At 39.7% G+C, this 13979-nt stretch overlaps 1 protein-coding gene across 1 annotated transcript; it reads right to left on the minus strand.

Moving 5' to 3' along the window:
- Nucleotides 1-1434: 1434 nt before the first annotated feature.
- LOC115224099 (serine/threonine-protein kinase pakD-like) lies at nt 1435-12084 on the minus strand. The gene is made up of 3 exons (XM_029794906.2): nt 11446-12084; nt 6816-6952; nt 1435-3706 (listed from the first exon to the last, which is right to left on the minus strand). The coding sequence occupies exons 1-3, from the start codon at nt 12075-12077 to the stop codon at nt 2361-2363; spliced, it is 2115 nt and encodes a 704-aa protein (XP_029650766.2). The 5' UTR covers nt 12078-12084; the 3' UTR covers nt 1435-2360.
- Nucleotides 12085-13979: the final 1895 nt, after the last annotated feature.

Raw genomic sequence — 13979 nt, forward strand, 5'->3', positions numbered from 1 at the left:
TTACAAAATCCACCCCAACATACAACTAAACTTACCCTTTCCCCAGAATCTTGTTCTGTGTATTAACACAGAGCAAACCATTCCTAACATAAACTTTTAAAACATTTAAAACAAAGAAAAATTACGAGTAACTAGAAGGGACATCTTGCCGATACCAAAACAACAACAATACAATATTTTATGCTTTGATGAACTAAAATGGTGAATTGAAGGAAAGTCAATCTTCTGTTTAGAAGTGTAACAAGCGTTTCAGTAAAGTTAGAGTGAATATATTTAATATGAGACTTTATCGGAACAAGACGGACAACCCCGTACTTCGTTACGTCTGTACAACACTGAGTTATACTGTGTATTACGGTGGTATATAATTGCTACAAGAGATTAAAATTATGAGTGCTTATAACACACGGGATTTGCTAACAAGATTTTTTCCCAACCCACTTTTTTAAAAAAGCACAGTAATAAAAATAAAGCTTTGTGTGTTTTTAACGATTATAATTTTTTTTTGCTATTAGATATCAATTTAAAAGACGGAGAGCGGGCAGAATCGTTAGAGCATCAGGTTAAAAAAAAAGTTTGCTGCATTTGCTCCGGCTCTTTGTATTCTGAGTTCACATCTCACTAGTTCTACATTGCCCTTTATCTCGTCGGATAGATAGAATAAAATACCCGGGTCGATATAATAGACCAAACCTCAACACGCCACCACCAGACACCACCAGCACCACCATAAAAAGCTAGTTTTGTGCCTAAATAAGAACAATTACGTCAATTTAGTGTATATAAAATGGGATATTAAAAGTTAATACTCAGGATTACAATAAGTTCTCAACTATAATCCAAATATTACTTTTTAATACGTGTGTGTGTGTGTGTGTGTGTACATGTATTCATTAAAAAAAATAAAGTTTTATTCTTAAAAAAAAGAATAAAACGTGGCGGGAAACATCGTGCTGCCAAATACCGTGTGATAATACACTCAGCAACTAATTTAAAACTGACTTTAGAAACGCTCATTATACATTTGCGATAATTAAAACAATAATAATCAAAACTAGACAACGTTTTTGCCCCCTCATTTTACTGCATGGTTATTTCTATTTAGCTGTTCCAATGCTCTCTATACGTTAAATACGTTGACAAAAACTTTATTGTTTTTTTTCATGCAAATGGCATCTCGGAGAGAAAGAAAAATGTTAATCATTTACATTTTAATTATGATAAAAATATTAACGAAAATTTTTATTCCAAAAATGAAAAACAAAATTGTTTTGGATATTCGTTTTTAATTTTTAAACATTAAAACTTTCAGCAAAAAAAAAAATTTTGAAAAATTATTTGAATTGCTGTTTTTCTTGCTATTTAAATAGTTTTATTTTCAGTAATTATTATTTTTCTTTAAGAAATCCATATTTGAATTTTATTTCTTGTGTCTATATTGTATGTATATGACGTGTGTGTATGTATATATGAGTATGTGTATGCGTGATATTTCCCCTGTATGTCTTGTAATCACAGTTTCTGTGTATGTCTGCATTGTCATTGAATATTGCTGCTTATTTGATGAACAACCGACTTCTATATTGCAAAATGGAAACTTATTTGCGTCCTAAAAAGAATTCGGGGAGATGACGGGAATCACAAAGCATTTGATAAAACTACTAAATCAGGAATAAGTATTGTATAAAATTAATCCTTCATTCTGCCTCATATTTTCACATTTATTTGTCTGTATTGTCTAGCATGTTTGTTTCTTTTTACTTCTCCTTTCGGCTCATTTCGATTCATCTGAAGAGAATTCCGGGGGTTTTTATTCAGCTGACAGAGCCCATCTATACCTTTCATCTATTTCACAAAATATTTAATTAGATGACTTCTCTATGGTTTTTAAGACGTGATGACAGCTTTAGAGAGACAAGACTACAAAATAAATTACTTATACGCTTTCCGCACGAAAACTAATAGCTAAGTAGTTAATGTTAACGTATTGAATGTTGATTGTCTTAAATATGTTAACACTATTTTAACAAGGCATTTCTAGAGCTTACAAAGTGTTAATCCCAAAGTTATCTTCTGTCTGATATATAGAACAATTTCAGACAAATACTATTTAACGTCGAACATCTGATGTTACTGGCTGACTTATCGTATGTGTGTGTGTGTGTGTGTATGTGTGTATATATATATATATGTGTGTGTGTGTGTGTGTGTGTGTGTGTGTGTGTGTGGTGTGTGCGCGTGTGTGTATTTTAATTGTCAGTTTAGATCACGCATTTGTTTGCTGTATGTCTCAATTGATAGCAGTTTTGGTTGGTGCAGAGGTATGATATCAAACAGGTCAGGATATCGAACAGTTTAGTTTATTTGCCAATCAATGCAGCTACAGAGAACTTAAGCGGGATCTTCGCACGCTCAGTAGTAAAAGTTCTTTCTGTTTGAGATTCCATTTTAAACGAATTAATTGCTCCTTCTGCGTAGCTATCGTTTATGTCTGCTGCTTTCGGCCGATTTAATGGTCTGACTAAACATTGAAAAGCTGATCTTCTTTTCAACAGCTCTTCCGTAGTTATAAGTTTTCTCATGTTACTGAGACCATTTTTACCGATAGTTGTAACCAATGCTAGCGGTGTCTGGCATGTAGGGGATACACTCTCACCAGGAGACATTCTACTTGTACCACTGTGCTCAACGTTTTTTCCTGGTACTCCGTCGTTGACTTTGGAAGAAATTTCTGTAGATGTGTGAACACAGCCACTGTAGCTTTTACCACTTTTGCGTTGCTCTAATCCGTCTGGATCTTTCTGGTTTGTGGATGTGTACAAATTCAAGGACAACAGTTGGTAATTAACTTTTTGTTGCGCACTTTGGAATTGTAGTTTGTCTTTAGTGACAGAAGGGGAAATAGTTGATGGCAACGAAGGTGATGAAGATGAAAGAGACAAAGTATCTTCCGGACACTTTGATGTCAACGAGGGGGAAGTGGATGGAATTCTACCTGAAGGCACACTAGTGATGGACGAAAGGATCGGGGATGGTGGCGACAACGATGAATTAAAATATATCGGGTGGTCTGAATTGAAAGGTGATGTGTGAAACGGGTAATGGACGGAGTAGGTTTGGATTAGTTGATTTAGGGTGGCAGGACAATATCCAGCAGAGTTCATAAAATTGGCACTGTTAGAAGCAACCACCAGACTTGACTTGGTACCTGTGGCTAGGTGTTCAATCGCTCGCTCTAAGCTACCGCCACAACCTTGCCACACCAGTTCTAAGAGGTTCGGATTTAAGGCCGGGAAAATTCTTCCTAAGAATTCTTTTGGGGTTTGGAGTTGCTGCTGCTGAATTTGCTGCTGCTGTTGCTGTTGATGTTGTTGCTGTTGCTGTTGCTGCTGTTGCTGTTGTTGTTGTTGTTGTTGTTGTTGTTGTTGTGATTGATGTTGTGGTCCAGGTCGACGTTCTCCTGTATAATTTTGCAGATTGTTATTGACCGTAGGTAAACGTAAAGTGCCGACTGCAGAAAGTGCATCTGCACCTATGTTAGATTTCGATTTGGCAACAATTTCAGCTTCTTGTTCTCTCTGGTACATCACTACTTCAAGTTCTTTGTCAGCAAAACATCTCCGCTTGCGCATTCTTTCGTTCATGTAAGGCAGGACTCCTCGAATACTCTCGGGAGAAGGTAGACATTGCAGTCGGGAGCGGTAACCTAAAAAATAAATATTTAATAATAATAATAATAATAATCCTTTCTACTATAGGTACAAGGCCTGAAATCTTGGTGGGAGGGCTAGTCGATTACACTGGTACTTAATTTATCGACCCCGAAAGAATGAAAGACAAAGCTGACCTCGGCGGAACTCGAACTCAGAACATAGCGGCAGGCGAAAAACCGCTACGCATTTCGTCGAGCGTGCTAACGATTCTGCCCGCTCGCCGCCTTAATAATAATAATAATAATAATAATAATAATAATAATAATAATAATAATAATAATAATAATAATAATAAAAACAATAATAATAATAATAATAATAATAATAATAATAATAATCCCTTCTAATATAGGCACAATAATAAGCATGCAGGTAAATGTACAATACAGTAATCCCTCGACTGTCGCAGGTGTTACGTTCCAAAACCCCACGCGATAGGTGAAAATCCGCGAAGCAGAAACAGAACTGTACTGTATATATTTTTTATTTTTATAATTTTTATATATTTATTTTATTATAAATGCAAAACAACACCACAGAGGAATCGATGTAAGCTTAAATAATAAACCGCGAAAGGTGAACCGCGAAAGGTGAACCGCGATATGGCGAGGGATTGTGACACTGCTAATCACTGTACATATCATATATTACGTAGAGTGTTTTTTCAATACAGTAGAAAACACAAAAACACAATAACCTAGGAGTGACTGTGTAGTAAGTAGCTTGCTTACGAACCACATGGTTCCGGGTTCAGTCCCACTGCGTGGCACCTTGGGCAAGTGTCTTCTACTGTAGCCTCGGGCTGACCAAAGCCGTGTGAGTGGATTTGGTAGACGGAAACTGAAAGAAGCCCGTCGTATATATGTATATGTATATATATCTGTATGTGTGTGTATATGCTTGTGTGTCTGTTTGTCCCCCCAACATCGCTTGACAACCGATACTGGTGTGTTTACGTTCCCGTAACTTAGCGGTTGGCAAAAGAGACCGATAGAATAAGTACTAGGCTTACAAAGAACAAGTCCCGGGGTCGATTTGCTCGACTAAAGGCGATGCTCCAGCATGGCCACAGTCAAATGACTGAAACAAGTAAAAGAGTAGAAGAGTAAAAGAGAAAACCACTGCGCATCCACAAGCTCTAAAATGTTATGGTCGGTTGTACGGTGAAAACACGTTATAAAAATTAAGACAACTGAATAATAATCATTTCTTTATTAGTCGCAAGTACTCAAAAGACAACAAAAATGGAACAAAGGGCAATACGTATTCAACAGATGGCCAATTCTATCTTGTACAGAACAGAGTGCAAGAGAGAGAGTCAAAACGTAGTATGAACACAAACCGAAGAGAGTGGCGGAGTCGGAGGCCTGCAAGCCTGCAAAACCCCAATCCAAACAGATCAGGTGTTAGTGCATAACAGAACGGACCTAGTGGTAGTGGACGAGATGAACCACATGTGCTATAAAGTTGATGTTGCGTGCTCCTTTGACCCACGAATAATCAAGAAGGAAGGCGGAAAAATATATATATACAATCCTCAGAGTACGAAATAGTCCGGCTATGGAAAATGGAAAAGGCGAAGATAGTGCCAATTATTGTTGGGTCCCAAGGACCCAACAACAACGACGACGACGACGACGACGACGACGACGATGATGATGATGATGATAGTAATTTGAAAGGATGCGCTGAGGCACTGATATGCAGCGCCAGGAACAAACTCTGAGAACTAATTACACTATGTTCCAAATACATAAGGGCAGTGAATCGCCCCTTTGTAGGATGTGTGGCAGCAAAAACGAAACAATCTCATATATTGTGAGTGAGTGTAGCAAGCTGACCCAAAAGCACAACAAAAGGAGACACGAAAATGTGGCTAAGTTCATTCACTGGAGACTGTGTGTAAAGTATGGTCTGGGCACAGCACGGAAATGGTACAAACATGAACCAGAGGCCATCACTGAGAATAATAAATATACGATCCTGTGGGATTTTACAGTCCAACGTGACACTAATCGATTCTCGGAGACCAGAAAAAAGGAAACCAGGATGATAGGTATTGCAATACCTGGAGATGAAAGCGTAGGTGACAAAGAGCTGGAAAAGATAGAGAAATACAGACTACTAAAAGACGAAACTGTAAGAATGTGAGAATTGAGGAGTGTAGCTGCTGTCTCAGTAGTTGTAAAGGCACTCGGAGCACTAACAACCAGGTTCGAGAAATATGTCGGAGAAATTGAAATTGAAATGAGGGCAGGGCAGGTCCAAAAAACTGCTCTATTGGGTACAGCTAGGATTTTGAGATTTGTGCTTGGTTGTTAAGTGTCTTCCACGATAAGTTAACATCCAGGTATTTGCGGGAAGAGGCCCTGTGAGATCTCTGACAACAGGTTGCTGTCCGCTCTCACAGAACCAACCAGAACAAGACCGAGATCTCTGAAAAGTAAAATAGTAGTAGTAGTAGTAGTAGTAGTAGTATAGTAGTAGTAGTAGTAGTAGTAGTAGTAGTAGTAGTAGCGGCGGTGGTAGTTTTTCATTTGACACAAGGGCATCAAAGAAGGGGATATTACAAGGACAATTAACATTTTGTGCGCATGGAGCGCACAAAAAGATGAGAGTAAGAAAAGGAGAAAACGAGCGATGAGATCAAAAGTATATATAATATACAAAATATGCGAATATATGAATGATGGAGAACTTCCAACTGGGGTCAATTAAGGAAACCCACAGATCCAGAATTGTCCTGATCCCCAGGTGCTTCGGTCCTTGCCCAACTGTTGTGCTCAAGTTTACTGGCGCATGCTTAGTTCTCAACAGGGACCCACATCACTCTCGGTGGTCTATATAAGATTTTGTTGTTCAAGCAGAATTAAAAGCGAAACCTCACTCATATCACATCTTATTGACAGTCTTCAAAAGCAAGAGAAGAGAAAATGAAAATAAAAAGGACGCATTTGATAAGGTACTCGAATATACACTGTGTCTGAATATAAGGCTGAACAATTACGGATGCAGGACTTTTTAACACAAGCCTGTTTAATCATAACTGACCAGGTAATAAGCTACAACAACAGCAATACATACATCTCAAAATGGGCTTACTGGAAAGTATTTCTCTAGATAGTGTATGTTGTTGCAAATTCCGCAGATTTCGGTGGAGTAATTTCCTTTGTTGCAGGACGTTAGCTGCATTCTTTCCCTTGTTCTTCATATTGCTGTTCGCCTCGGTTGCTTGATGCCTTATAAAAGAGAATAAAGTTATATATTAGTGTTACATACCTCTTCCTTATTCTTTCCCTCTCTCTTCCTTCTCTTTATATCTCCGTGTGTGTGCATATATATATATATATATATATATATATATATATATATATATATATATAATTGCAGCTAAACCCAGTTTCACCCGGTCCGTTTGAATGATGTGGCTGTGATCGTTTTCGGTTAGGCATATGTGAATGAAAATTAAGTGTAGACCCGTACATGGTAGCTAGACCTGGTAGAAATAGCAGCCAAATCTCCCTCAAAACACTCGGCTGTCTTAATCCGACAATTCTGCCTATTATGTAGTTTTAATGAGAAACTGTAACTAAAGATTAAGATTATTAACCCCACAAAGTACTCTTGCTGAGTAGAACATGCTTCGCTGAGAAGGTCTAATAAAACAGAAGCATGTCTGTTCCTTTCACTATTTGCCTTTAATAACCCCATCCACTCCACTTTGTGCTGCCCAAATATTTCGGTTAACAGAGCCGAACATAGTTATCTTCCTTGAACATCCACAGAGGAAATGTCTAGTCATTGCTCCCTTGAACATTGTCCTTCTAGAGGAAGCCGCAGTGCAGTAAGAAGTTTACTTCCCATCCGCACGGTTCGGGGTTCAGTCCCACTGCGTGGCACCTTGGTGGGCGAGTGTCATTTACTATAGTCTCGAGTCAACCAATGCCTTGTGAGTGCATTTTGAAGACATATATGTATATGTGTGTGTATTTGTGTGTATGTGCATATGTATGTATATGCGTGTTTGTATCTATGTGTGTGTTTTTATGTTTGTGTTGTGTTTATCCCCACCCCCACCCCCACCGCTTGACATCCAGTATTGGTTCGTTTACGTTTTCGCAACTTAGCGATTCGGCAAAAGAGAACTGATAGAATAAGTACAAGACTTAGAATATAAGTACTGGGGTCGATGTGTTCGACTAAACCTTTGAAGGCCGTGCTCCAGCGTGGCCGCTGTTCAGTGACTGAAAGAAGTAAAAGATATATTACATATAATCGACCAACTGGTAGAATCGTTAGAGCATCGAATACAATGCTTTGCGCTCAGTGTTCAAACCCCGTCGAAGTTAACTTTCATTCTTCCAGGATCGATTAATAACGTACCCCAGTTCACAAGTATGATCGATTCTTCTCGTTCCTCACAATAGCTGGAACACCCTGGATCATAGCGCTGCTCCATCAGAGCTGATCTAGATAAGTTATATCAACAACAACAACAACAACAACTACTACTACTACTACTACTGCCGCCGCCGCCACCACCACTATTTGGGAAGTAACTGCTGCAGCTACTGGGATGTCAACAGCTCCGACTCATCACTGACACCTTCAGATTTTATTGCGGCAAGTCTAATTGAATGTTTAATTTATCTGTCAAAACTAATCACCCAACACAGAGTACAAGTCACACCTCCTCTCGCTGTCTGGTTCTCTTTCTCTCTCTCTTTCTCTCCTCTCCTCTTTTCCTCTTTCTCTCTCTCTTTCTCTCCTTACCTCTTTTCCTCTCTCTCTCTCTCTCTCTCTCTCTCTCTCTCTCTCTCTCTCTCTCTCTCTCTCTGTTGCTCGCAACCCCTCTGCCATCTGTTCATCTTTGACTTTCTGGTTTTTGCTTTTATCTCATACACTATTAAGGCGAAGACGAAACACGCGCGCGCGTCTATATACATTTATCGAAAAAAGCCTTTGTTTCGTTTTGTCTTGGTTTTGTTTTCCCCACCAAACTGGCCAAGACTATATTTACTTCCGTTCGCAAAGAGGCTACGTGCTTCCGTCCAGCAGGTCTGATGAGTCGTCTGTTTTGCCAAAAACAATAGTAGACGTGAAACTAATGGTAACTTCCCGACTGATTACATGCCATAACCAAGAACATACGACTGGACTACATAAAATATATAACTGCGCAAAATTTCTTTTAGAGTGACCTTCTTTATGACTTATGGACAACTAACAGAAGAGATTCAGAGATGCTCAATATAGAAAACACTTGGTGGCGCTCAAATGATTTGAACTTACACTCCGAAGTCTTTACCGAGGACTAAGTCTGCGGGGTAAAGAGTTACTGTAAGATCATCTCCAGATGATGCAAATAAGCAAAATAAACAAATAAACACAATACAAGGGGGGGGAGGCAGGTTGCTCTTTCAAAGTATATAATAACTGTCCAGTAGGAACCCGGTGCGAGACTGAAGGGGTCATATATGAGGCTACGGTGATACCTAGACCTAATACCCGTAATAACAGTAATGTGACATCGAAAAGCAGATTAACCACGTCTCAGTTGCCACGCCCAGAGATAATAACCAAACCGGGACCAGCATCGCAGAGAGAGCGTCACCGAAGATCTCGATACCACCGCCACCGATAATGAACAAATCATAGATGCAGATAGAGAGACCAGTACAAACACCACACCTTGAAATAATGACCTGTCCAGAGCCAGCGACTTGGAGGAGGTATCTGTCATTCCCGGTTCCACCGATGAGATGACTATCCCCGCCCCATATGTTACCAGGAGGTAACATGTTTATAAATATTTATAAATATCTTTATAAATATATTGGTTCGACGAGTACTTCGTTCAAGAAACGTTTTCTTAACCACCAGTCATCCTTCAGAGTCCCAGAAAGATGGTTTGTCTGGCAACTTTTAAAAATTGAGGTATTTCTGAATCGCTATGCTCAGCCTTTATAACCACAATAACAGCATGCTTCTTCATTTCTTGAGTAAGCTGAAGATCTGCCAATATTTTCTGAATAAAAAAAAAATGTAGCAATGACTCACAAAGGTCTGTCCTCAAATGCCTTACGCAACCTGTATATGTAAATAGAGAGAAAACAAAGTCATTGTTTTCTCTCTATTTACATGTAAACATGTATATATATTTTATATATCTAGCCCAAGCGGTTTGTTTATTTATTTGCATCATTATCTCCCCCCTCTCTCTCTCTCTCTCATATATATACACACAAACACACACACATACATACATAATACACTCACACGCATATATACCACTGTGATTAAGAATCACACTTCACAGCCATGAAAGTCCGAGTTCGATCCCATTTTGCGTCCTGGATGCTTGTTTTTTTTTTACTACTTTCCTTTTGATCTTTCGTTATAAAGGATTACAAGAAAGATTACGATGCTGTGATAATGATGTCCCGCCATGACAATGATGTCATTTATACATGGAGACTTTGCCGTGCTATGCTCAGTTGAGTAAGAATTACTTAACTGAAATAGCCAATTTGATAAAAACCGGGGATAAATAACGGGGATAACTAACAAAAATAAATATAGAATAGGAAAACAGAAGAATGACAAACATTTGTTATCAATATGGAAAGAAAACATAGAAGACAAAAAATATTAGAAATTAAATGCATTATCTCAACAACATTCAGCTTACGTAGTTGACATTCAATAATACAAAACGCTACACGAACACACAAACTATTTAGTTATCATATTTTACCAGCACAAAGAAGCTAACGAACCACAATGGTAATAAGGAGTGCCACTTGAGCCGCCATTACTCTCTGTCGTTCTACAACCAACAAGCAGTTGGCACATTGACAGTTGCGCCAACTACAATATCATTTATGACTAGAAATACGGATCCCAATTAGAGAATTGTCAATGAGGCCTCTACAAAAGCTGACGATTGATATCTTATGCTTTGTGTAGTACGCCAATCCCCACCAAAAAGCATTGAGGGTTTGATGCTTCACCATCAGCCACAATGATATACAAAAAAATCCATCATCGTGTACGGCGGGGAAAAGGGCTTCTCTTAGCGGACAGCCCAATTTGAACAATTTGAACAAATCTATCTAATTGGCTTAAAACCTTGTGACTGCTCGAGATCGCTCTCTGTGGTGTAGTACTGTGTACTCTCGAATACAATTCTGAGAATCAGATATGACCAGAGAAGCTAAAGAAAGGAGACCTGCATGGAAAGAGCAAGAGTCCCTCCGGGTTATGACCCTGCTATTACGTTCTCCCACGGTAACGCAGATTTCATGACACCGATAGAAACGCTGATAATCTGGATGTCTTCAGAGTGATAACCTGTGAGTCTTCAGAGACATGAAGGACGAACCTAATAATCCTTTCTACTGTAACCATACTGCAGACCTTATATTCTGGGGGAGCAGCTTGTCGATTATATCGACCCCAGTGCTCAACTGGTACTTAATTTATCAACCCCGAAAGGATGAAAGGCAAAGTCGACCCTGGCGGCGTTTGAACTCAAAACGCGAAGACGTACGAAATGCCGCTAGGCGTGCTAACGATTCTGCCAGTTCGCCACTTTAAGGACGAACTTGATAATAATTTGGCTAACTCAAAGAAACCAACGAACCACAATGGCAATAACAATGATAACAGCAAACTCATTCTACAAATAATTGGAATATGCAAAAGAAAAACATAAGAAACATGTTTTTACCTTCTGAGAGCTACTTGAGCCGCCATTACCCTCTGTCGTTCCACAACCAACAGACAGTTGGCACATTGACAGTCGCGCCATCTACAATATCGTTTGTGACCCTTTAAACATGACACAACACCGTGATTTCGGCAACGGGCACATTTTGGTGTCCGCAGTAAACGACGCACCGAGGCAACAGATTGTTGTCTGAAAGTTGGAGTCGACTTCAAATGACTTCCATCGATGTGGTGGGCTTCAGTCCTTATAATTGTTGATTTCAGCGGTCCCGGAAGTTTGTTTTGGTTCAAGGATAACGACAACGTCGACGATGTTGTAGTTAATGTTGTTTTTGGAGATGATGATGTGGCGGTTGATGAGAATACTGCAGACGATGATGATGACGATGATGATGAGGAGGAGGGTGAGGAGGTGGAGGGTGAGGAGGTGGAGGGTGAGGAGGAAGAGGATAATGATGACAACGTCGACGATGACGATGATGAGGACGACGATGATGCTGAACGCGGAGAAAAAGACATTAAAGCTGACGGCAGGTGTTTGGCGTTTCTGTACGTGTAAATCGCACTGTCAAGCAGTCTGTTGCTATAGTGACCATTCCTTATAGAGTTATCTGGTCTACACTCCACCTCCATATTGGTTCGTTCACTGGAAATAAAGAAAGAAGCAAAAGAATAAAATGAAGGAGAGAAATTTAAGTAACAACAACAACAACAATAACAACAACAACAACAACAACAACACATTGTCTAAAGAGTTTCGAAACCGAAGTTAAGCTGTGTAGTGTACGAAGAGGTACTGAAAAGTTCTTGGCTTCGAGTAAAAGAAAATATGGTGGTGGGGAGTCAGTTAATTATGATTTTATTTAACATATTCCCCTCTCAGATTCACACACTTATTGCAACGCTCCTTCAGTTTTTCTAAGCCCTGTAAAAGAACTCAGAAGGTTGGGTCTCCATTCAAGAATCTGTAACAGCGATTACTTCCGAATCGGAGTGAAATTCCGTTATTTTGAGATGTTTCTTCAGTTGTGGAAAGAGGTGATAGTCAGAGCGGGTCGAGTCAGGAGAGTAAGGTACGTAGTCAACAAATTCGAAGCCAAAGTCGCGTATTTACCGTGGAGTTTCATGTGTTGTGTGTGCTGGTGCAATGTCCTGCAAAAACACGACACTACAGCTCAGCTTTCCACGGCGTTTCTACTTTGAAGCTTCACGCAATTCGGCCAACAAAGACATGTAGTATTCTGCGTTGATGACGCGACCCTTTCGCAGGAACTTTATGAGAAGTACTCCGTCTTTGTACCAGAACACTGAAGCCACAATCTGTGACTTCTGGGTCCGAAACTTCTTGGGATGCGGTGAACCGCTGTGACACTACTCCGCTGATTGCTCCTTGGTCTGGGGATCATAATGACCAAGTCAAGTTTCATCCATCGTGACTAAACGAGCCATAAAAAAAAATAAAATTAGCCCTTCCGTCCAAAATCACCTTTGATGTCGTACTTTGATGCGCTTCTGATCTGCATTCAGGCATTTTGGCACCCATTTTGCGGAAACTTTCTCGTGTCCGGAATGCTGTGGATGATGTGGCTACCGTATTTGATGGCCTTTTTTTTTTTTACCCCAAAATGGCTTTAAAAACCCCCTGCGTCCAATGCACTCAAAACTCTTGGACGGCAGGGCGTTGCCAATCGCCTACGGTATGTATGTTTACAAAGCGTGTGCTGCTATCTATTGGTAAACAATTGCCTATGGTATGTTTATATCGAATATGGATGCAATAAATTGCTTATAATTACCGGTAATAATATAAAGGTAAGTAGAGGAATTAAAACATTATTTTAGTAGTAGTTTATTTTACAAAAGTATAGCCTAGGCTAGGATGCATCCTATGCACTCGTGCGTCTTATAGGCCATCAAATACGGTAACTCTTTCAATGGAATTCCTCAGAATTTCAGCTGACTTTAGCTGAAATCCAGCGGTCTTCGAGAATCATGACGTGTACAGCATTGGCTTTCTTCTCTGTGGTCGCGGATGTTGGCCGTCCTGGCCGGGGTTCATCTGTGACCTCGAAATGACCACGCCGAAACCTTGACACCCAGATTTTCATTGCAGAGTAAGATGGACAACCATCCTTCAAGACTTCCTTCATCTCGCCATGGATTTCCGTCGCTCCTTTGCTTTACAAAAAGACGAATTTCATGACCGTCCGTGATTCAATTTCACGAAAAAGCTGCCATCATGCGTTAAATCTTCAAAAAAGAGAAAGATATATTGTATTCCATCATCATTGTTTGCATATCTTCTCGTTACTATACCGGTCTCTGCTCTTCAAGTCTGGCTGGTCTCGTATTCCCCACAACTAAGGCATCTTTGTCCTACTCGTTTTTTTACCTCTCGGCATCCTTTCCTTGCACTAATCACTATTCCCGACTCTTCTTCCCCAGAACATATGAACTCTAGAAACTTCTTACTCATGTCATACCAGCAGGTTTTGATCTGCAACAGTTTAAACGGGACATTAACAGTATTACTTT

This window comes from Octopus sinensis, linkage group LG24, assembly GCF_006345805.1.
Source record: "Octopus sinensis linkage group LG24, ASM634580v1, whole genome shotgun sequence".
Lineage (NCBI taxonomy): Eukaryota > Metazoa > Mollusca > Cephalopoda > Octopoda > Octopodidae > Octopus > Octopus sinensis.